The following is a 22,327-nucleotide window of genomic DNA, read 5'->3' on the forward strand; positions in this document are numbered from 1 at the left end:
TTTTTTTTGGCCCCTTGAGATGAATGGGACCACATCACAAGTGTCTATGCTGATTTAGCTCCCTGCGGGTGGGCTGTGTTTTAGCTCAGTGAGATGAGCACCCGTTCTCAGAGGGGAGGCCCGGGTTCAATCCCACGCTATGGCAACATTTCTTCAGATACAGTTAACTTTTTTTTTTTAAAATCTTTTCAACAAAATTTAAGTTTCTTCACCTCTTTTCAGAAGAGAGTTCAACAAGTTCACCTCCTTTAAGCAGAAAGTTCAGCTTTTTCACCTGTTTTCAGCACAAATTTCAGTTTCTTCTGCTCCAGCTTGGTTTAGTGAGATGAGTAGCCGCCTTGAGACCAGATGGTGCAGGTTCGAATCCTACCTATGGCTGCTGCCCCACATCTTTTCCTCTTGCACTTGCTCCACCCTTTCAAATAAAGCAGTTTTCACCAAAGAGATAAGCTTCTACGCCTCTTTTCAGCAGATAGTTCTGCTTTTTTTCAGATTCCACTACACGGCATTCACACTGCATTTTCACAGGAAATGCAACTTTTTCTAGTTGCACGTAATATCCTCCCCGTATCCCCAGCATCCTCCTCTGTCACACCAACCATGTTTTCTGTCACTACATCCATGAATCTTCTCTGTGGTCTTTCTCTTTTCCTTCTGCCTGTCTGCTCCATATTCAGCATTTTCTTCTTCCAGTCAATCCAACTCATCCTTTTATATTCTCCTTTCTAATCCCGGTCACTTCCAATGGAAAATCTTAACATTTTTGACTATATCATATATACATCATATATTATTAAAATGGCCCAAACCACAGTTTTTGTAAACAGCTTTAAACATTTAAACCTACCAAAGTCTTAAAGGCCTTTTGACTTTCACTGACCTCCCTCTCTGCCTCTGCTTTCTCCAGCTCAGTCGCTGGTCGCCACTTCACCGCCGGGGCACTCGCACTTGGAGGACGAGATCTTCCAGCAGTCCAGCAGCACACCCACCTCCACCACCTCATCTTCACCCATCCCCCCGTCGCCTGCTACTTGCACTACAGTAAGAGAACTTTCCCCAGAGTTAGCTAAAGCTTCTGTTATGTGTGCGCTTTTGTCTGTGCAAGCTGTGCACTAATAAATAAAACACTGAGGGCTTTTTAAAGTCATTTAAAAAGGATTAAGAGTAATTTGGACCCCACTTGTTGCTCACAATCATTCAAGCTTTTCTGCATATTATTTGCATCCTTGATGTTCCCGTCCCCAGTGATATGACAATTAAAATTACTTTAAAAATCCAAATGAATAAATTAACCTGCTGCTTTTCCACCAAAAATAATCATCCAGTTTTATCTCATCACTGACTGCTGAACCTGTCACTAATGGTTCTATTGAAGTAATACTGGTAATCGAGGGAAATTAAGTCGATTGTTACACTCAAGTTGAGTCAATATCTAAAATATAAATGAAAGATAATTGCCTTTGTAGCTTTTGTAGTGCCCTGCCATCTGCTCTCATTGTTCTGTTGCGTTGCCTTTATATCATCTGTTCTTCCTATCCGCCCACACACAGTATGTAGTGAGAGCAGTTATTATAGGGCTCGTTTGTCTGAATAGAAGGCGTGGTATTGTTCCGCGCTGCTGATGAGAAGTTACACCGTGGCATTAAAGGGAATGTAAAGGATGAGGAAGGTCTTCAGTAGGCTGCTCTGACTCGGCTGTGAAGGTTTCTAGGAGTTGTTGAGTTTGTTCGACACAGACATGCATGATGATAATGAGACGCAGTATAAGTTTGGATGTTTGCTTTACCTTAGAGTTTGCACTAAAAGTCAAATGTAACAAAACATCTGGGAGTCCCAAACTACAGACGGCTGTTCTACGAAGCAGAATCTGGAAGTTTTAGTGTTCCAGAGGTAGTTAATTTTATTAGCACTCACTTAAGCTACACAGCTAATCTGTTCCAGAGCAGATCACGTGCAAGATAAAAGATCAACGCATGTATAACCACCCCCTACTGACCAATCAGTGCTCCAGAAAATTGCATCAGCATTCATTGTAGAACTTGTTGAACTTGATGCATGGAGGGTATAAAGTTTTTAAAAACCATCAAACATCAGGTGTTTTAATTTCTGAGTTGATACTGATCTCCAGTAAAAAATGTAGATTCAAAGATGAAACTTTATTCCTATGTTGTTGTTGTTTTGTTTTTTTTCCCCTCAGTGGCTGCAATTTTTAAAGTTTTATTGATCTGTAAGGCTAAACATATATAAAAAAAAAATCCTAAAATAGGGCACCTCTTGTACTTGCTGACCTTTTGCACATAGTCTGAGCCTCAGTTTGATTTTTTTTTTTCTTCTTTCTTTCAAACATTAAATCTGTACTTGCCCTGTTAAACACTGTCACGGCTGCAGCTTATAAAATACAGCTTACATTGTCTTTACCATAAACACGTCTAAGCAATGATAGAGCTGTGATACTGATAAGTCTGTTCACTTAGTCTGCCTCTTATGTTCTGCCAAAGCACTTACAATATATATTCATACAGTGTTTTTTCTTCTTCCCATACATACACTTGCTCTACTTTGGCTGTAGCTGCTGTGTTGCTTTCAACCTGTAGTATGTGTTCACTTTGTTTTATTTTTGCGTTGTGCTTTGATTGTCTTTATAGGGTTACTCGCGCTGCAGCCAATTTTTAGAAAAATTCCACAGCTTTTTCCGTGACACACCTTTGTGTTAACATGCACACAGGAATGGGAATGTGGCAGGATGCACATTGCAGATAGTGGGTTGATTCTGATGTACCAACATGTACACAGACTAATGTTAATGTAAGTGCACGCTTCTTAAATTGAGGTTTACTTTGCATGTTTCTGCACACAGTGCAAAAATCTGAAATGAAAGATGATCTCCATTTTCCCATACACATAAGCAGCATAAGAATTAAGCAAGACTGAGAAGAAAAAAATGTGCTCGTATAAAGTTGTTGATGGTAAATGCAAATTAAATATAAAGTGCATTAATTACTTAACTGCAATGGACAGCTATGGATACTTTAACCAGAAGAATTAAAACATGAGACCCAACAAGCTCTGCAAAGCTTAAATCTGCTACTGCCTGCTTCCCACCCCCCCACCCTCTTCTTCTTTTCTTCTTCTTTTCTTCTTCTTTTCTTCTTCTTTTTTCACTTCACACACACATTTGCATTGGTGCATATGAGGATGACAACCATGGTGTTTGTCTCTGTGGCCCTAATGCCATGTGTGTTTTTGTTTTTTTTTTTTGTTTGTTTTTTCAGGAGAACTCGGAAGATGATAAGAAGAGGGGACGTTCGACAGACAGTGAAGTTAGTCAGGTTAGTGTGAAGATGCCGAAACCTCTCCCAGTAAAGCAGGAGTGCCGAAAGCTCCAGGAACATCATTACCTTCTGAGATTATCATAAAGTGCTGCAGTTATCAGTTAATTTTCGTTAAGTAAACAGTCAGACGAGTGTGAACGTCATAGACCGCATGTAAAGCCTATGTAAGTGCATGCCTTAAACCAAAGTCCATCTGGACTCTGGTCTAACAACTCTGGAGTCATCTTGGAACCGGTCTGATCCTAAACAAACTAGGAAAGAGCCAGAACCTCAAACCACAGTATCCAGAGCACCAACACTGCTCAACACACCACAAACAAAAAGTGTAAAATTTCTACATCTTTACTAAAACACAAGAGTAGAGAGGTTTGCTACAACATAGCTGAAACTGTCATAAACATCTATGGTCATGCACCGGGGCAACAACATTAATTAGTATGTACTAATATGTTGCCTGTTTTTACTACTTAAATTTTAAGCCAACCACCTTCTTTGCTACTGCAAAGATTTCTATTCAGGATTCTTTGAGTCTCCTCACATGACGTGTCTGCTTAAACCTGCAATCTCTCCAATGTCCTGCAGGGGGCGATCCCTCTGGTTGCAAAAAGACGTCTAGTTCTACATGTTAAAAAAAGCCTTCATGGCAATGGCAAAAACACTTAGGTTGAGACTTGACAACAGGATTCTTCATAATGGCTACACCTTTTAAATACAGCCAATGGTGACAGCTATATATAAATGTTGCACAGTCTCTCTTTGTTATCTCCTTCATCGATGACTAGCAGGGGAAACAAAGCACTATCCTTTTTCTGTTTTAAGTCCACAAATGAGCCTGAAATTTTCATGGAGATTTTTCCCTGAAATCCCCAAACAGCATACTTATCTCATCTGCTTTAAAATATATTGTTGTGTGGGTCAGTCCCTCATGTTCAATCGAATCTTTGACTTTGGTTTATGATTTGTCCTCAGCGATAAATGAGCAGTGTTCATTGTACTGTAATTAAACAATGATGTGTTATTGGGCAAAAAAACAATTGTTGTCCATCAGATAATGGAGCAACAAGAGCAGTGCTTTGAAAAGTCATTGATTAAGACATCAGGTTAATTTTTAATTAATTCATGTATTCTTTTTATATTTTTCAGTCGCCTGTGAAGAATGGAAATCCCTCCTCTTCGTTATCCTCTTCTTCCTCCTCCTCTGCTTCTTCTTCCGTCTCGGGACTGACCTCATCTTCAATGATCTCTATGGCGACCATCGCTGGGGGAGGAAGCAGTAGCTCTGGGGGCAACAGTCATCACAGCAACTCAGCAGGTCATCTCACCAACACTTCCGCTGGCAGCTACAGCAACGCCACCCAGCAGCCGCCGCACCCGTCAGCGCAGCAGCAACAGGCCAAAAACTCCGTTAGCTCCTCTTCCTCCTCCTCAGCTCCTATCTCCAACTCCAGCACCTCCACCAACAGCCACCCTGCCTCACTGGCCGCCTCTCCACCCAATGCCAGCACACAGGAGCTCCGTGCTTCAAATTCGCAGCCGCAGGCTCCATCAGGGTCCACGCCAACCTCCAACAGCCTGGGCCTTAGCCTGGGCCTCTCTTTGGGGAAAGGCATTTCGGGCGCCGTCACCACCAGCCCCATGTCCGGAGGCCTCGGCCTGTCGGGGATGCCGGCATCCCTGACGGGCACCATGGCAGGCCTTCTGTCCAGTAACACCCCTGCACCCTACGCTCAGGCGGTCGGCTCCAGCTTACCAGGCTCTTTGGGTGGAGTCAGCACAGCAACGACCAACAGTGCTGTAGGCTCCATCGGCAGCGGGAACATGACAGTCGGCGGGCCGACATCCTCGACAGGTCTGCTGGGTGCAGCGCCGGGCGTGGTTGGCTCTGGGATTCTGGGTTTGGGCTCTAGTCAGTCAGGGGTGCAGGGCTCATCCTTGGTGTCACCGAGCTCGGTGGGAGGTTTAGCCCCAGGTAGCGGAGTAGGAGTCATCGGGAGCAACGGAGGCAGCTCGGGATCAGCAGGGAGTGGAGTAGTAGGAGGAAACTCGCTCCCCGTCCGACCACCGAGCCGACAGAAGCAGAACGGTAGCACTAGTGAGTATCTAATGTCTGCGTTTTTCCAGCATCTGTAGAAATAAAGTTTCAGAGAGAAATTACACCTGAGGATGATTTCTAAGTGCATTTATGTATTTATGTTTTTATTACAGGTTACAGTGCTGTGGTAGCAGACAACACAGCAGACTCCGCCCTCAACAGTGCCAGCCAATCGCAAAGCAGCCAACCCTCATCTTTGACCTCCACAGCCAATCAGCCGTAAGTAGCCAAAGCAGCTGGTTAGAGGACATGATTGTTTTTATAGTAGCATTTTAATGAAATTGACTGTCACCACTACCCTCTCCTTTTTGTTAGACTTTATTTCTTACTTGTCTGATTAACAATACGCGTACAAAGCATCCTTAGAGCCGCTCAGATTCCATAGCTAAAATGACTGCATTAAAGTCTTCCTATATGCACTTCTAATTAAAAGCCTTTTAACCTTCGGCCTGCACAGGAGTATTTGTCAAAGGGGATTTTATTGTGAAACTTCTGCTGCTTGTGGAAAACAAGACTTTCTGTAACTTCTTTAGATTTGTGCTCCTTTTTGACTGTGACCCCAGCCTAAACTAATCCATGTTTCCTATTTCCAGTAAGGACACTGGTCCCAGTCTACTGGGCTCTATGAGTTTGTCGTCCAACTCTCCATCCCCGGCCTCATACAGCGAGGCCAAAACGGTGAGCGGCAGCAACCTGTTGAATGGGCCAATGTCCTACTCACAGCAGTCCTCCGACAGCATCAAGGTGAGACACATTTGAACATACGAAGGTGAACAGCTATGTTTTTAATCGTTTTGGGGGGATATGGGAGTTTGGGATTTGAGTGTTGTTTGCTAAGAGAGCAACTTAATCTCCCAAATCTCCACAGACTATTAATTTGCATGCAGACACAATAAGAATGGCCTTTGCTTTAATTAACTCGTTCTGCCAACAGTTAAATCCAAAGGGGAGATGATTACAGTCTCATTACTGCTGTTTGTTGATTAACAGAGCTGTTTAAAGCAAATTTCAGCAAACACTGAGAGAACAGTGCCAAAAATCAATAAATGTCGACACGGAGGAACCAAATACCTGCCAAGTTAGGTTGGTACAGTAATGTTTTAAAGAGGTATGAATATACACCGATCACACATAGCATAATGACCCCTGACAGGTGAAGTGAATGACTCTGATTATCTCTTCATCATGGCACCTGTTAGTGAGTGGGGATATCAGGGACCAAGGGAACACTATGTGCTCAGAGTTGATGTATTAAAAGCAGGAAAATTGGGTAAAAGTACAGATTTGAGCATCAGAACTGGACCACAGAGCAACAGGAGGCCTGGTATGATGAAATGGCTTTCTTTTAAATCTTGTGATTGCTGCGTGTTTGTGCCGTGCTTACCTGGGGACCATCTGGCATCAGGATGTACTATTTGAAAGAAGGCAAGCCAGCAGAGGCAGTATGATGCTCTGAGAAATGTTCTGCTGAGAAACTTTGGTTCCTGCCATCCATGTGGATGTTACTTTGACATTTACCACCTAACTAAGCATTTCTGTAGGCCATGCACACCCTTTCATGGAAACTGTATTCCCTGATGGCTATGGCATCTTCAGCAGGGTAATGCATCCACCCACAAAGCAAAAAATGGTTCAGGAATGATTTGAAGAGCAGAACAATAAGTTTGAGGTCTTGATTTGGTCTCCAAATTCCCCAGATCTCAATCCAGTTGCACAAGTGTGAGATGTGCTGGATAAACAAGTCTGATGCATGGATCCCTGACCTCGCAACTCACAGGACTTAGAGGAACTGGTGCTAACATTTTGGTGCAGATACCACAGCACACTCAGGGGTGGGGTTGAGTCTGTGCTTTGACGGATCAGTGCAGCAGAAGGGGGGCAAACAGAATATTAGAGGTAGTCATAATGTTGTGCCAGATCATTGTAAGTTCAAAAGTGATCTCCAATTATACAGTGTTTCCATGGGGATATAAAAAAAAGAGTAAGATCATTTGATTCTTGATGAATGAAATGTTAAAGCTGCAAAATCTGAATTACTGAAAACTTGCAAAAACAGTTTTTGCTGGAGAATTTGCAGCCCTGTGAATTTCATACAAACTTCCTGTTGTATAAAATTTCAAGGCGGTGTAAATCTGTAACAGAGCTTATAGAGTCTTTACATAAAAGTGAAGTTGAACCATGGCGACAATATTTAATATTTATTAGTATCAGGAGAAAAGTCTGTGGGATCATTTTAGCTGGTAGGTATTCGAGACTCAGTGTGAAGTGAATATTTTACCAAAATTGAAATGTTTAATTTGCCCAGTGTGAATTTCTTCCATTTCGTATCTTTGCATACGCACAATTGAGCTCGAGTTAGCCTGTGACTAAACGTACTAATTTCTTTGGCTTTAAGTTCAACTTTATTTTTATGGAATATGTTAGACTAACCCAGTGGTTCTCAAACTGATTTTGGATGATCTGAGAAAATATGGAGAGTAAAGTAGGACTTTTGAAGGGGATGTACAGAAACAAGAGGTTTTTTGATACTAGAGTGCTGACCTCCTTCACTAAAACTCATCTTCGATCTTTTTATATTCTTCATGATTTGGCACTCCATAAACACTCTGAATGGCTGCACTACAGACCAATCTGAAGTATCTTTGAACCCCTTGGATGTGCCTGCAGACACGAGTACACACAACTTTAGGTCCACCACATAAAACCTGACCGCAGTCAACACACCAAACGAGAACAATAATTTCTCTATGGATGTGGTTTTAGTCGATTTTGTTTCTTGTAGTAACAAAAATCTCTGATCTAAGAGTTGAAGTAAATCACATTATTGCAGTATGATATTGAAGGACACTCTCCAAGCTATCCACGTACTTGCGAACATATAGTGCATTGTTTTTGTTGTTTCGTCATGTCATCTTGAAATCACTCCTCAAGCTGCCTGACGCTACGTCACATGCATGTTAGGAAGAGAGGGCACAGGAGCAGAGAAACCAAACAGCCCGAAAACTGAAGTCAAAGTGATTTCCATGACAACATTATCAGTGGTGCGGGAACTCGAGTTCCTGTGTTCAAGCAGGTATGATAACTCTGTGCACACGTCCTGGAGAATCTTTTTTCCCAAGTGTCTCCTTGTCTGTCCTCATCAGCCCCAAGAGCCTCTGAGCAGCCTCAAGTCCATGGCCGAGCGAGCAGCAATGAGCTCAGGGATCGAGGGAGATGTGACCTCCCTGCACCTCACCTCAGGTAAGACACACACACACCTTGATAAAAAGAGATGGAGGGTTACCATAGAGCAGAAATAGAAAAGCTGTGTTTTAATGGAACAAAATGTCATCTCACCTCCCACTCTCAGCCGCCTCTGAACAAAAACTGCTGATGATATTATCATCCCTGACTCAACTCCACTTTTCTTTCTCTCCATCTCCAAAACCCGAATCCCTCTCATCGTCACTTCCCCTCACTCTTTCCTATTCAGATATATTCCCCAGCAGCACTACGGCCCCTTCAGGCCCCCCATCAGGACCTCAGCCCTCGCTGTCAGAAGTCAGCATCCCCCCATCGTTGGGGGTGTGTCCGCTGGGGCCGGTTCCCCTGTCCAAAGACCAGGGCTACCAACAGGTCATGCAGGAGCAGGCGTGGACGCATATGCCACACCCATCCGACTCCGAGAGAATCAGGTGCAGTGAAATTTTTACCACCCACCTTTTCTGCAGTCAGAAAAAGCATCGTTATACACAACACACTACAGGCAGCTTCACAAACAAACAACTGTTTAAATTCAGAGGAGGCCAGGGTCAAGTCAGCTGTAAAAAAATAATAAAATAAAGACCATTTCTTTACCTGAATCTAAGAAGACTCAGTAGTTCACTGCGGTACAACAGTGAGTGTCTACAGTCATCTGTAAAACATGGTGGAGACTCTGTCATGCAGAACTAAGTCGTACATACAGAAAGTCAGATTTGCATCCTCTATGCAATATAACCTGGAAGGTTACTCACTGATAATGTCTTAGTTCTGCAGCATGTCAGTGATCCCAAACACATCCCAGTGCAGTACATTCAGTTCACTGTGTTGAATAAAGGTGGTCATACCAAATATTGACTTTCAGGCTCATTAATGCTGCACTTTTCTTCCCTCATATACTGTTTTCCACTCATAGCATAGAATGAAATGACCCTTTGTTATTGTACATGCACAACAAAACTGTGGAAATTCATGTTTGTGCACTTTCCAAACATAAATCACTGTATCTATTCCATATTTACCCATTTACAAGTGACTTAACTTTTGACCAGCACTATACACTACAGTTAAAGATCTCCTCACAGTGACTCTATCAAAACATCTACGGATCAGATTGGACAAAAGCGCCTCAGCTCTTTGTGTAAACAATAGTAAAAAATATTTAAAAGAGCAAAATTCAGTCAACTGAAGTCAGTGGGAGAAACTGCAGCACAGGGAATAAAAACCCCACTGCTTTATTCGATTTGTGTGTAGTACCGTCTGATACTGGAGTGCTCAGTAATGTAGCCCACCTGTACACACACAGTCATAATTGCAGAAGTGATTATATTGGTACAGTATCTACAATGCAGTCAGCCCACACAGATACAATTGACATTTAAATCAAACACTCAAACCCTCTTGTCCCACAGTACCTGTTGCGCGTGTGTGTGTGTGTGTGTGTGTGTGTGCAGAGCGTGGATTTTGTCTTGTTGTGATTAAAACATGACTCTGTAATAAAAGCGTGACAGACGTGTTTGTTCCACCTGTTTCTTAAAGTATAATTTACCCTCAGCTTACACGCACACACTTGTTTCTCCTACACGCACAGAGCTCATTTCCTCCACGTTTGATTTGAAGTGCTCACATTAGTCAGACACTCGCACACTTTCTGTTCTGCTCCGTTTGTGGGACTCTGTTATTTTAGGCGCACCCTCGGTGCACACAGCTTCATGGAAACAGACAAACTGGGTTTGTCATCATTCTAAAAATACTCGGAAAAGTGCATTTAGGTAGAGAGAGTGACCCACTGCTGAATTTTCCTACTTTCTGTGAATCCATCAGAGAAGGAAAATCTTTATATAGATCATTGTGTACGTACGACCCACATGTTCCTCAACATGTGACATCTCGTTCTTCAGATCACATGTTGGTAAAATGCGAGTCTGCCATGAGAATAACTCTGATTCTCACAATTAAACACATTATAAATGTTAGGCTTTGATTTTTCTTACATTTCGACCCGTTTGTAGTTTCTGATCTCACGGTGTCAGTGGTTCTGATTGCCCATCTTGACTTGGTGTTTACAAATGGGAATCTCAACCTGTTGGTTTACTTTATTTTTGCACTTAGTGTTTGCATTTCTTTATATTTAGGTTTTAAAAAGCCTTAAAACAGAGCTTCTTCACTTTTAACTGTGCAGAGACGATGGGTGAAGTCTCTGTCGATGAGGGTTGTTTAGGTTATGGAAGAAATCCTAATCGGTTATTTTGTTCTGCTTGTTTTCAGCCCCATATTTTTATTCTCAAGCTCTACTAGAGTAGCTTAACGTGATTCACGGCTCAACAAAAATCCATCTGAGCTTTCGTAGAGCCCATCAGTTCATCTGCTTTTAAGGCCACCCTCTCTTTAAGCCACCTGTCTTCTGATTGGCTGCCCCTGACAAATGGAAGGTTTTAAAGGGAGGTGCTTCAGTACTTTCACCTTTTTCTGACAGCACATAAGTTTTAATTGTGGATTTTCTTAAACATCTAATATAGTTGAGATGAAAAACTGATTTTTAGGTAAAGATGCTTAAAAAAATGAGATCAAGACAAATTTTTTTTCATCTTTTCTCTGTTTCTCACCCCTTCTATACTGAAGATAAGACTTTAGGAATGCAGCGTGTTATCTAAAAAGTTATGCTAAATTCTTGCCATTTTCTTCATTTATAAACCATTAACTCCCCTCTCTGTCTGTGTATTACAGGCAGTACCTGATGAGAAACCCCTGCCCCACCCTGCCTTTCCACCACCAGGTGCCACCGCCCCACTCAGACACTGTAGAGTTTTACCAGAGGCTTTCCACAGAGACCCTCTTCTTCATCTTTTACTACCTGGAGGTAAGCTGTGTTGGTCCGTTTCTGCTTAAATGTTGTTTACAGCAAACTCTTTCTGTGAGACTGTTTTTGGTTATAATTGGATCTGCTGAATCGGAATTTGGAGGATGAAGATGATTAGTTTAAATGAAAGAAGGGCCTGTTAGGGAGTCCAGGGTCAAGACTAAATTGATTACACTAAAGTCAGATTTAATTCAGGCTCATGAGGTATTTATGAATCATATTACAAGTAAAATTGAGGATTTCTTTCTCCTCAAAGCCAAAACGTGCTCCTAATTTAGTCTCATTTCTCAGCACTCGTCTTCTCCTCTCTCCCTCTCTGCAGGGCACTAAGGCCCAGTATCTGGCAGCCAAAGCCCTGAAGAAGCAGTCGTGGAGGTTCCACACCAAATACATGATGTGGTTTCAGAGGCACGAAGAACCCAAGACCATCACTGATGAGTTTGAGCAGGTGAGAATCACATCTGTGTGTTCAGTCGCAGAGTTTAAAAACTTGAACGATCTGGACGTTTCTGCAAACATTTAGTCGTGCGTTGACCGCCTTCCTCTTTGTCTTCAAACTTAGTGTTTTCGTTGCTTGTTTTAGGGAACATACATTTACTTTGACTATGAGAAATGGGGCCAGCGGAAGAAGGAGGGCTTCACGTTTGAGTACCGGTACCTCGAAGACCGAGACCTCCAGTGACGTGCAGAGAGAAGCGACAGGACTGACAGCTGAGAAAGTGAGAGATGGACCCATGGAGAAGGTTGATCCACCTGCTGACATTCCTGGATTTGACCTCAGCTCGCTGGGAAAAGGAGACGTGCGGGCCGGAGGGGGGCGGGCGGGTTTCGTCCCTCCTCCTGACCCTCCAAATCCCGCCTTACCATCCTCACACCGGCAGTGATAACCCCTCCCACTCCCATCATCTCCTCCTTTCTTCTTTCTATCTCTTCATCAGCAGGCCTTTTTAAAAAAATAAAAATAAAAATTTCCTGGCTTAGACAAATCACACAAACACACACACAAAATAATCACGCGTATAATATTCTACTATCCCCTGCCCTCGACTCTGAGTTATCCTGTTAATTTGGCTTTAAAACTGTTGCTTCTGTTAGCCCCGCCCTTTAAAGGCCAAAGATTATTGGTCAGTTATATTCTCAGCGCAGGCTCTGTCTACTTTAAACAGACCAATGAAAACCTGGAGATGTGAACTCCATCACTGAGGTAACACTTCTCAGACTTGCATCAGCTGAGAGAAATGAATTTTAAAATCAAGTGAGAAGCAAACGAGGACGCGTCAAAGAGGATGAGCAGCCAGCTCTTTTCTGCTTCATGAACTTGACAGCTGCTAATGTGACGCTTCACATAACCTGAGACATAATGATGCTGAGCTTCTGCCTTGTTTTCCACTGGTTTATAATCCAGATTAATTTGGATTTGGAGTAGTGGAATAAAATGATAGCAGGGCTTCATATCCGTGGACACACATCATTTTCGTGTCCGTTAATACGTCAGTCTTTCTGCTTCAGTACAAATTAGGTGGAGAACTTGAACAGCCACATTGAAGCTACAGTGAAATGCAGTTGGTGGCCAGATTATTAGGTACAGCTGTGCACTTAAATCGCTCTTCTGTAAAGTCGACCTTCATGATCAGTGTGGTTGTCTCCGTTATTGAGGTGTTAACAGTGAAGTATTGGTTAGAGGTGGTGCTAACCAGGCTCACCTGCACCCTTATATATGTAAAAGTAAAGCTCATCTCCACAACAACAAGAGCTGATTGGGGTCTTGTTGGAGTAACAGGAAGTCATTCACAATGAATGAATCCGTTTTAAAAAAAAAAAAAAAAAAAAAAAAAAAACTACAAAATTTCGTTTAAAGTAAAAGTAAGCAGAACTAATGAAAACATAATCATGGAATTTAAAATTATTTGCTGTTCTGCATTTTCGGATCTATTTTTCTAACTCGTTATATCATCAGACGCTGAAGGAGCTGAAATAGAGCAGCGGATATCAGATGCTGTAGGTGAGGCTATTAATGAATGAATTCATCCGCCTCAACAAGCGAGTAGAAGCTGATATTTAGGCCTAGCATCTCTTCCCCCAGTGTGGCGGTTATCATTGGAATCACAGGTGTCAAGTTCCTGAGGTGCAAAAGTGTTGGATTTCTGTGTAAAACAGCTGATTAATGAGGTCACCTGCCCTGCTGCTGTGACGATGAGGCGTCCCTTTACAGCTCTGTGAAGCTGGAGCTCAGCAGTTAGCTTCTCTCTTCTGGTCTGTTTGGGGGAAAACAAGCAACCAGCAGCCGAACAGGTAAACACTGGTCGTAGGTGGCACCGCAGGCCTCGCTCGCACTCCAGAGGTCCCGTTTCTTGTTATTGTTGTTGTCGGTGTTTGTTTACTTGTGAGGTGGTTCATGCTTTTTGTCCGCTGGTCTAAAAATATCCCGCCCTGCCTACTCCCGTCTATCCGCAGAGGAGGAGTGTGACAACGCAGCCGGCGAGGTGTTGGTAGTAACTGTCTTTTACCTGGTGGGCAGCGTTATGTCATAGTTTCACAAAAATGGCTTCAAACTGGGAGAAGCTTGGACAACTCAAGTTGTAATTAAATCTTCTCCTTTCCCAGTTTTCTCGTCATGCACAGTTTAAATTTTTCTGCGTTCACTCAAACGCAGCGGAGGTGCACGGGGATCCTCTCACGACTACAATAATGGCACTTATGAATACCTGCTGAAAGCTCAGTCAGTCCACAATGTTCCTCTATATAGAGTTTTTGTTTGTTTTGTTTGTGCACAGATCAGATTGTGTCCACCTTTGCTGCGCTGGGTTGTCGGCAGAAGTTTTCCCATCCAGCTGCCAGACAAATATACGATCAGCTGCTCATGTCAGTGTCTGCACGCAGCAGAAAGATGCTAACCAGGTGCTTCTGATAGCTTTCAACAAGCTAAGCTACAACTTTATTTAGGTTTGAAGCTTTATGCCTGAAAATACGCCAAAATGTTTTCATCCCAAGACGTCAGATACTGGCGTTTTGTCTTCAGCAGTACAGACAGAGGGTCGTTTTTGCATCTCTGACCAGAGCAACAGTGGACACAAAGATCAGAGGCCATGAAGCTCCGTTTGGGAGCTTTGTGTCCTGCTCTGTCTTGTTTATGACAGATTAATAGCGAGGTCCAGCTTACTGTTGCTGCACCCAACGGGGGCTCAAGCACACTTTTAGTAACATGTGAGAACGCTAGAGTCCTCCGCATTCTGATCAGACCTTGGCCGGTCTTTAATCTGCCAGCCCCTTAGTGCAAAATCTGTGTGCTGCATTGGTGATCTATCAGCGCAGCTCCCTCACATAAATCAAGCCAAATATTTTCAGGACTGCGTGTGGGCCACTTCCTGTTTTGTGCCACATGTGAGAACTGACAAGTGTAAGAAAACAAAAAGCTCCTGACCTGCTCTGTTTCTGAAATCGGCCTCGGTGACACCAGCAGCTTTGACAAAATTTCTCTTTGACGGCGTCGGTATGAGACCGGGCTCATGCTACACCCGACACTCGGAGCGCCTCACACCCTGGACGTCTAAAACTGAGCAGCAGGTTAAAGCCAGGGGACGTGATCCTCTAACACAGAGCAGCTCCAGCAGTTATCATGGTGGGTGTTGGATGCTGCCGGCAGCTGGATGGACAGTTTGTTCGTCTCCCACCAGCCTCTTCTTTCCTTCCCTTTTTCCTTCCTTCCTCCCTCCCTCGTCCTCCTCCTCCTCTCTGTGCTCTAACACAAACAGAGCAACACCAGCACTGCTGCCCACATCTCCTCTGTCCTCCAGCTCTCTGCTCCATGTTTACACACTGAAGGGTTCGACTGAGCCGACTGGGCCCACACCAAACACAAACACACTCGTTCTCACACTGCCCGAGCTTCTTCCACAGCTGCCAGCAAAACTCAACAGCAGCTCTTTTTTTTTTTCTTGGTTTTGACACAAAACACTTGAGTTTCTGTCTCTTCCTCTCTCTCTTAGCCGCCGCCTCCTCCTCTCCTCTTCATGCCAGGTAGATATTTCCTTTATTTCTCAGGAAGTATTTGATAGACCATTTTATGAGGAAATGTATCCGCCAGCAGCTCCCATTGCCACAGCACAACTACAGTATATCTTCCCCTCCAGGACAAACTCTCACCGCAGGTTTAATTTCCATCCTTTCTTCTCTTTACACCACAGCGGCCCTTTTCATTTCACTTTTCTTTTTTTCTTTTTTGTTGTTTTTAATAAAAATATCCTCCAATGTTTGGAGCAGCACCTGGAAGAGAGACTATCTTTATATTTTGTATCAAGTTTGTGATAGGTTGTGCTTTTTCTTTGTTTGTTTTTTTTGTTTTGTTTTGTTTTTTTGTTCCAGAAATGGGGGAGATCATTTTAAAAGCCAGAGGAGAACGGGGACTGTTCTTTTTAAAGATCAGCGACTTCTCAAAGGAGTGTTTTTATAACCTGACACACAACTCTACACTTATTCACTTGACTGACAGTCGTGCTTTTAACTTTTTTGGGGGGTTTACTTTTTTTTTTTTGGACAAGCGGGAGGGATGAGAGGTCAATCCGAGAGCTGAAATGTGAATCTCTCTCTGCCCCTTGGCAAAGAAGTGTTGTATAGACTTCTCATCCTTCAAACTTCCTTATTTTTTTTGTTCCTTCAGTTGTTGTCATCAGACAGCATGGAATAATGACACTTGCAAAGTGGCGCTGAAAAAGTAAATAATGACATAACCATGAATAAAGGATTGTAAAATATTAATAAAATAATTACTTTTCAGAAATCTGCACTTGTGTTTTGGTTTTTCTGGGAGTTTGGGAACATCTGAAGCTTCAAACATGATTGATGACGGGGGTGATTAGAGCTCATGTGAATATACAGGGTGGGCCATTTATATGGATACACTGTAATAACATGGGACTGGTTGGTGATATTAAAGTCATGTGTGACCATGGTGGCCATTTAGAAGTCGGCCATCTTGGATACAACTTTTGTTTTTCAATAGGAAGAGGGCCATGTGACACATCAAACTTATTGGTAATGTCACAAGAAAAATAATGGTGTGCTTGGTTTCAACGTAGCTTTCATTGGGTTGAGACCAGGAGACTGACCTGATAACTGTCTCTGCTTACTTTGGTAGTATGATTTGGGTCTTTGGACTGCAGTGAAAATGGACAATGAGTCTGCTCATATCGGAGTCAGAAGCAGCAGGATGGATTATACTATCAGTGGTCACATCATCAGTAAACACTAGTGGCTCTGTTCCACTGACAGCCACTCATCCCTATGTCATATTACCTGTCAAACATGGAGGTAATGTGCGTGCTTTGGATTCTGAGCCGTTTCTTTTCTCCTCCACACTCTTCTCTTCATTCATTTTGGTTTCATCTGTCCAAAGATTTGAGGATTTTTTTTTCCAGGCAGTCTCTTTAAGCAAATCTAATCTGGTCGTCTTCCTGGCTGTAACCAGTGGTTTGCATTTGGATGAAAACCCAGTTTCAAATCATGAAAACATCTCTTGATTGTAGACCCAGATGTCCCTAAACCTGTTCTTGTCTTGGTTTGATGCTGTGAACTTGTTTCTCTGAACCATGCAGGTAATCACAATTCACACCTCGGCTTCACACTTTGGCTCATGTGTTTCGGTAGAGGATCATCAGGGGGTCCTTTGTCCATCTTTGGGGGGAAACTCCCACTGGGTTTAAATCTGGGACTCCCCACCATTTGACCTTAGAACTGAAGAAGCTTCTCAGATGAGAAGTGAAACGTCTTCAAACAACTTAATCAAGTCCAGACGCTTTTCTTTCCAAGCTCCTTAGACTACGATGACCTGGATGACTGAGAACCTTCACAGACACATGCAAGTAATTCTGTCCTCATGCACGCTAGTCGTCTTTTATGTTTCCATTTTGCTTTTTGGCCTCCTCTGCTTCCATCAGCATCTGTTTGAACCTCATATTGACATCCTGTGAGCAGCTACCAAATCTGAACAACAGCAATCAACTCCATGGTTGTCACTCCAGCTGTGATCTTGTTACTTCTGGGACCTGACAGGTGATAAACGGCAGTGCATTACATCATCTGCCAGGACCTTTCATGGCAGGCTTATGTGATAAGAGCATCACACTTTACCATTTCTGAGTGTGACTGTATAATGTGGTGCCGTATGGAATCAAAAAGCTGCATGTGCTGCTTGTTCTCTGCATTTGCTTCAAGGATAATGTTAGAATCCTTTATTCATATGTTCTTTGTTGCTCATTGTTCTGTTTCTGCACCCAGAGGTCTTCTGTCTGCACGGGGAAAAAGCTCTTTACTTTTTCAGTTACATTCATGTACAGTTAGGAGAAGCTTTTTCCATTTTGTGCAACACTTTTACTCATAAATGGCATTTCTCTACATTTATGGATGGTTGCATGTGGATTATTGTTCTGTTCTTTTACTTTGTTCCCTTTGTTAAATGGATGTAGGTACTGCTTATTTCATAGATAAAAAATGTATCTACTATATACTGTATCAAGTATTTATAATCACTTCCACTCAGACCTGCTGCGGCATTAAAATCTCTGGATGCTGTATGTTAAAGACTGTTTTACACTCGGATTTCTTTTTAGCATTAAGTCAGTTCATTTTTCTTGAAGTACTGAGTGTAGAATATCAAACCGGCCCACACGAACATCACATGACTCCACCGCTTTCAGCTTCACCTGGACGTCAGGTGAAAACGTTAACTCTTTATTGTCATACTTTGTACAGAAGTACTCTCCACATCAGTCCTAAAACAAAGGCAGTAATCACAGATAACATAAAGAATAAAAGATGTGAATCATATGTACAGAGATTGAAATAAGAGCACTCAGGTATTTGCACTGTTTAGGCATGTTGCCTGTTGTAAGAGCCGTCCTTGATTTGCCCCTGACTTCAGCGCCCCGAGTCCCCTGACAGACGGCGGCAGCTTAAACAGCCGGTGTCCCGGGTGTGTGCAGCCCCTCGAGATGCTGCGTGCCCTTTTGAGACAGCAGGTGGTGTAGGGGTCCTTCAGAGAGGGAAGGGGGGCGGCCAATCATTTTCAGGGCGATGTTAATGACCCTTTGTAGTGCCTTCTTGTTTGCCATGACGAGCTCGAGGCCCACACAAAGATGCACTCCATGCACACACAGTCAGCAGATGCTTCTATATTTCTATTTAAAATCTGTTTATCTCCGCTCTTCTCTTTTTTTTTGCTGTTTTTCTATGTATGTTATTGAGCTACATTGTTTTGTTTTTCATCTTTTAGCAGCAATTTGTCAACTCTCCAACAGGTGACAGATTAAAGGAAAAAAACAGTGTAATATATGCTGGTAATGCACTGAGCTACCATGTGCTGCCAGGTCTTTAATCTATCAAATCTGTGGACATCAACATTAATCCAAATGATCTTCTTTCTTTCAGTGTTTTGATGAAGATGACTGAGCTGACTGTCATTGGTTAAACTCGACTGCAGGGTTCAGATCTGGTGGATCTGAAGGTGATTACACTGATTCACATCATGTTTACGCACAAACCTTTTAGTGAACTGATTTTTTTTAAAAATATTGCTCAGAATATTGATCAGAAATAAGTACAGTGTGCTTATCATCTCATGTGAACTCTGTGAGTTCATGGAGTTTAAAAAGTGGCAGGCAATAAAACGATAAAGGTTTTTGCTGATACTGTGTGTTGCTGAGTTTTGACCTCTTGAAGTTGTGTTAGGAAGGCTGACTGTGTTTCTACAACTCTGTTTACTGACATTTCCCCCACAGATCCAAATGCAGATGTCACTGAAGTCTCTGTTCCTCTCCAGACTTGAGCCAGCTGAGCAGTCTGACTGAGCACAGACCGTCTGTGTTCAGACATTAAGCCCTCCTCCTCAAAGTCATTAAGATCTTTGCCTCTTTTCATCCTCGTACAAAATCAGAAACAACTCGGCGCTTTTTCCTACAAGCATGATCAGATTATTACCGTTGAATCGTATCCTGCTGCACAGCTGTCCACAAGCAACTGTGTTTATTGTTTTCGTGCTCTTCTGTTCCGGTTGTTTTTCCTTTAATTTCTCTGGATATTCAACAGAATAACAGGTATAAAAATCCAAAAGCCTACCACACACACTCACATGGAGCAGGGTTCATGCAGAGAGTGCAGAACATAAAACCTGGAGTACATCCAGCCATCATCCTTCCACAGAATCATCTGCACTTAAAGCAGCCTCATCATTATCATCACCCACCACTTTAATAAGAAACTGACTCATCCCGAGCGTTTGTGATGGAGACTTTTTACATCGTGCACCAGCTGCAGCCATGACCGCTCATGCTAGCAACAGCTCATTTCTACAAAATATAAAACCGAACTTCATGAACTAGACACTCAGAGTTTAACAGGAGCTCAGCTATAAGTCCTCACGTCTTTGGGTTAATTTTATTTTACTGATGCTTCAACACGTTCTTATTATAAAGTGTGAAACGCTGTGGATTTGTCAGATGGCATCTACACCTCACCAGTGTGCACAAAGCACCCTTTGGTGACACTCTGTGACACAGTGACGCCAGCAAATAATGGTCTTGCAGATCAAAGAGAGTCATAGAGGTTGGAGGGATGGAGGCAACATGAGTCACAGGATTATCAACCAGAAGACTGTCCCTGATGTCCCATTTGGACCTTTGGGTTCTTCACTTGCTGAGCTGATTCATTCACTTTCTTCTTTAACTTGGTTAGCTTTAGGTAAAAAATTGTGTTTTGGATTTAATGGCACCATTTTCCAACAATAACGCTGTGCATTGTAATGGGTAATGTAACCCTGGGACAACTGTAATGGGTTTATAGGTGATGAATAGCTCACTATTCCCATAACCCCGTGCTCCAAAAGACGCCTTAGGCTTAACTGCCAGTATACCAGCGGCAGTGACAAATCTTTGATATCCTGGCAATAGGAAGGGTCTGGATTCAGATAACAGTCGAACTGTGGCTGTGGCTTAACTATTTTCTGTACTGAGCTGAACTGTTGATCATATTCATATTTTTCCATGAGCATCAGACTCAAACGTGCCTCTTATCCTCCAAAACCTCACAGTATGCAGTTCGATACTGAAAGTATGCAGAAAAACATTTCAGAGATCAAAAATCTGTGACAGTCACTGCTGTGGACACTTTTCATAGTATTTAACAGCCAGTTTCCACTTTGTTCTTCTTCACAGCTGGTTAATGGACACACAGCAGTAGCCCATACACTGGTTGCTTGTGACACTGCCCCCTTGTGACAATATGTAAACAATGCTCTCCAAAGCTGTCCATAAGCCAGGACCGCTTCAGTCATGTTTCTGCCTCCAGTCACACAGAGATCATCTAGATTGGCAAAATTTGGACATGCAGGAAAAATGTATATTTCCTGACTGGTTCCTGAGTCTCCTTGTGATCGCTTTGATCATTGATTGAAACAGTCACCAACATTTGCACAGAAGAGGCAGATTTGTACCCCATATCATATCCCTGCTATTTCCCCTGGCAACTGGCAGCAACCTCCCAACCACTTGCCACCTGATCAAGGAATACACAATTCTCCCTAGAAATTGGCTGTAACTGGGAGCTCGCTTAGCAGTCTCTAGGGTTGCATGAGTGGAAGTTAGCAATCAATTTCCAAGCAACTGTCCGCAGGCTTCAACAACTGCTTCTAACCAATCAGGGAATTCACATTTTTCTCTAGAATCCACTGGTTATCTGTTCGTCACCAACCAGTCTCTACCTGGGTGACTGGGTGACCACTATTCATTGGGTGGTGGAAACCAGTGGGTCCCCAAACTCTACTTTGAGAACCAACTCTGAAGCATTTAAACTGTTATTATAAATACGCCTAATTCTCTACTTAATGAGCACAAGCTGCCCTGTGTCCTCTGACTGGTGGACTGATGCTGGCTATCCATGATGTTTACAAAAAACAAAAACAAGTACACATTTAAACAGTTTGAGTGCCGAACATTATGAAGTGGGACTAGTTTAAATTCATTTCCATGTGAGGAAAGTAACAATAGATGTCTGTTGCCCTGATCTATTATCAGTGGAAATACATGGAACTGGTTTAGACTGGGCAAAGTAATGAAGCATTTGATCCCACGCTGAGCACAATGTTCAAAGGGAAAACCCAAATGCAGACAAAAACCAGGTCGGACTTCAAAGGGCACTTTAGTGACTAAAGTGCATTAGGCGCTGCACATTGATGACAGGAAAAATCTAAAAAGGGCAAACAGGACAAATACAAGCAGGAAGCCAACAAAAGAGGAGCAGGAACTGGAGGGAGAAATGATGACCAGCACAGACACTCATTAAATACACATCAGGGAGGGAACGATAATAAGGAACAAGCGGACTCAGTCAGGAGGAGAGCAAAGGGGAAAGAGGAGAATAAGTACAAACATAAACAACAATTATAAACCGTCTGTCAAAATAAAACAGGAAATGATTGACAATGATATTATAAAATGCTGAAAACGTTAACTCATAAAGACAGTGAGATAAAGTCATTTAAGAGCCAGATAGAAAACAAGAAAAAACAGCAAAGATTAAATTTAATATCATTCAATTTTACCCCGCAAAATTATCCTGTTACTTCGCTAAACTGCTGGGTGATTAAAATATCTAATTCTTTTCTTCAACATTTAACTGTTAAACATTTAAACACATCCTAACACACCCCGATGCCTCAAGAACCTTTACTGCACATTCAAATCTGTCATTTCTGAGGCTCAAACAAGTTAGAAGACATAACTGAAAAGGCCCAACGACGTGACATCCTGGTGTTTG

The 22,327-nt window shown here is 42.6% G+C and overlaps 1 protein-coding gene across 1 annotated transcript in view; it reads left to right on the forward strand.

The window, feature by feature from the left end:
- The window catches only part of cnot3b (CCR4-NOT transcription complex, subunit 3b), a 44,390-nt gene extending 28,216 nt beyond the window's left edge, over positions 1 to 16,174 (forward strand). The window contains exons 10-19 of the mRNA XM_042225305.1: positions 908 to 1,041; positions 3,273 to 3,329; positions 4,476 to 5,424; positions 5,538 to 5,643; positions 6,018 to 6,168; positions 8,568 to 8,664; positions 8,897 to 9,098; positions 11,392 to 11,524; positions 11,847 to 11,972; positions 12,108 to 16,174. Of these exons, the coding sequence (XP_042081239.1) occupies positions 908 to 1,041; positions 3,273 to 3,329; positions 4,476 to 5,424; positions 5,538 to 5,643; positions 6,018 to 6,168; positions 8,568 to 8,664; positions 8,897 to 9,098; positions 11,392 to 11,524; positions 11,847 to 11,972; positions 12,108 to 12,206 (2,054 nt within the window). The 3' untranslated portion in view covers positions 12,207 to 16,174. The remainder of the gene's footprint in view (positions 1 to 907; positions 1,042 to 3,272; positions 3,330 to 4,475; positions 5,425 to 5,537; positions 5,644 to 6,017; positions 6,169 to 8,567; positions 8,665 to 8,896; positions 9,099 to 11,391; positions 11,525 to 11,846; positions 11,973 to 12,107) is intronic.
- The last annotated feature ends 6,153 nt before the right edge of the window (positions 16,175 to 22,327 follow it).

Source organism: Haplochromis burtoni, unplaced genomic scaffold (genome assembly GCF_018398535.1).
Source record: "Haplochromis burtoni strain Fernald_Lab_line unplaced genomic scaffold, NCSU_Asbu1 Contig_168, whole genome shotgun sequence".
Classification (NCBI taxonomy): Eukaryota; Metazoa; Chordata; class Actinopteri; order Cichliformes; family Cichlidae; genus Haplochromis; species Haplochromis burtoni.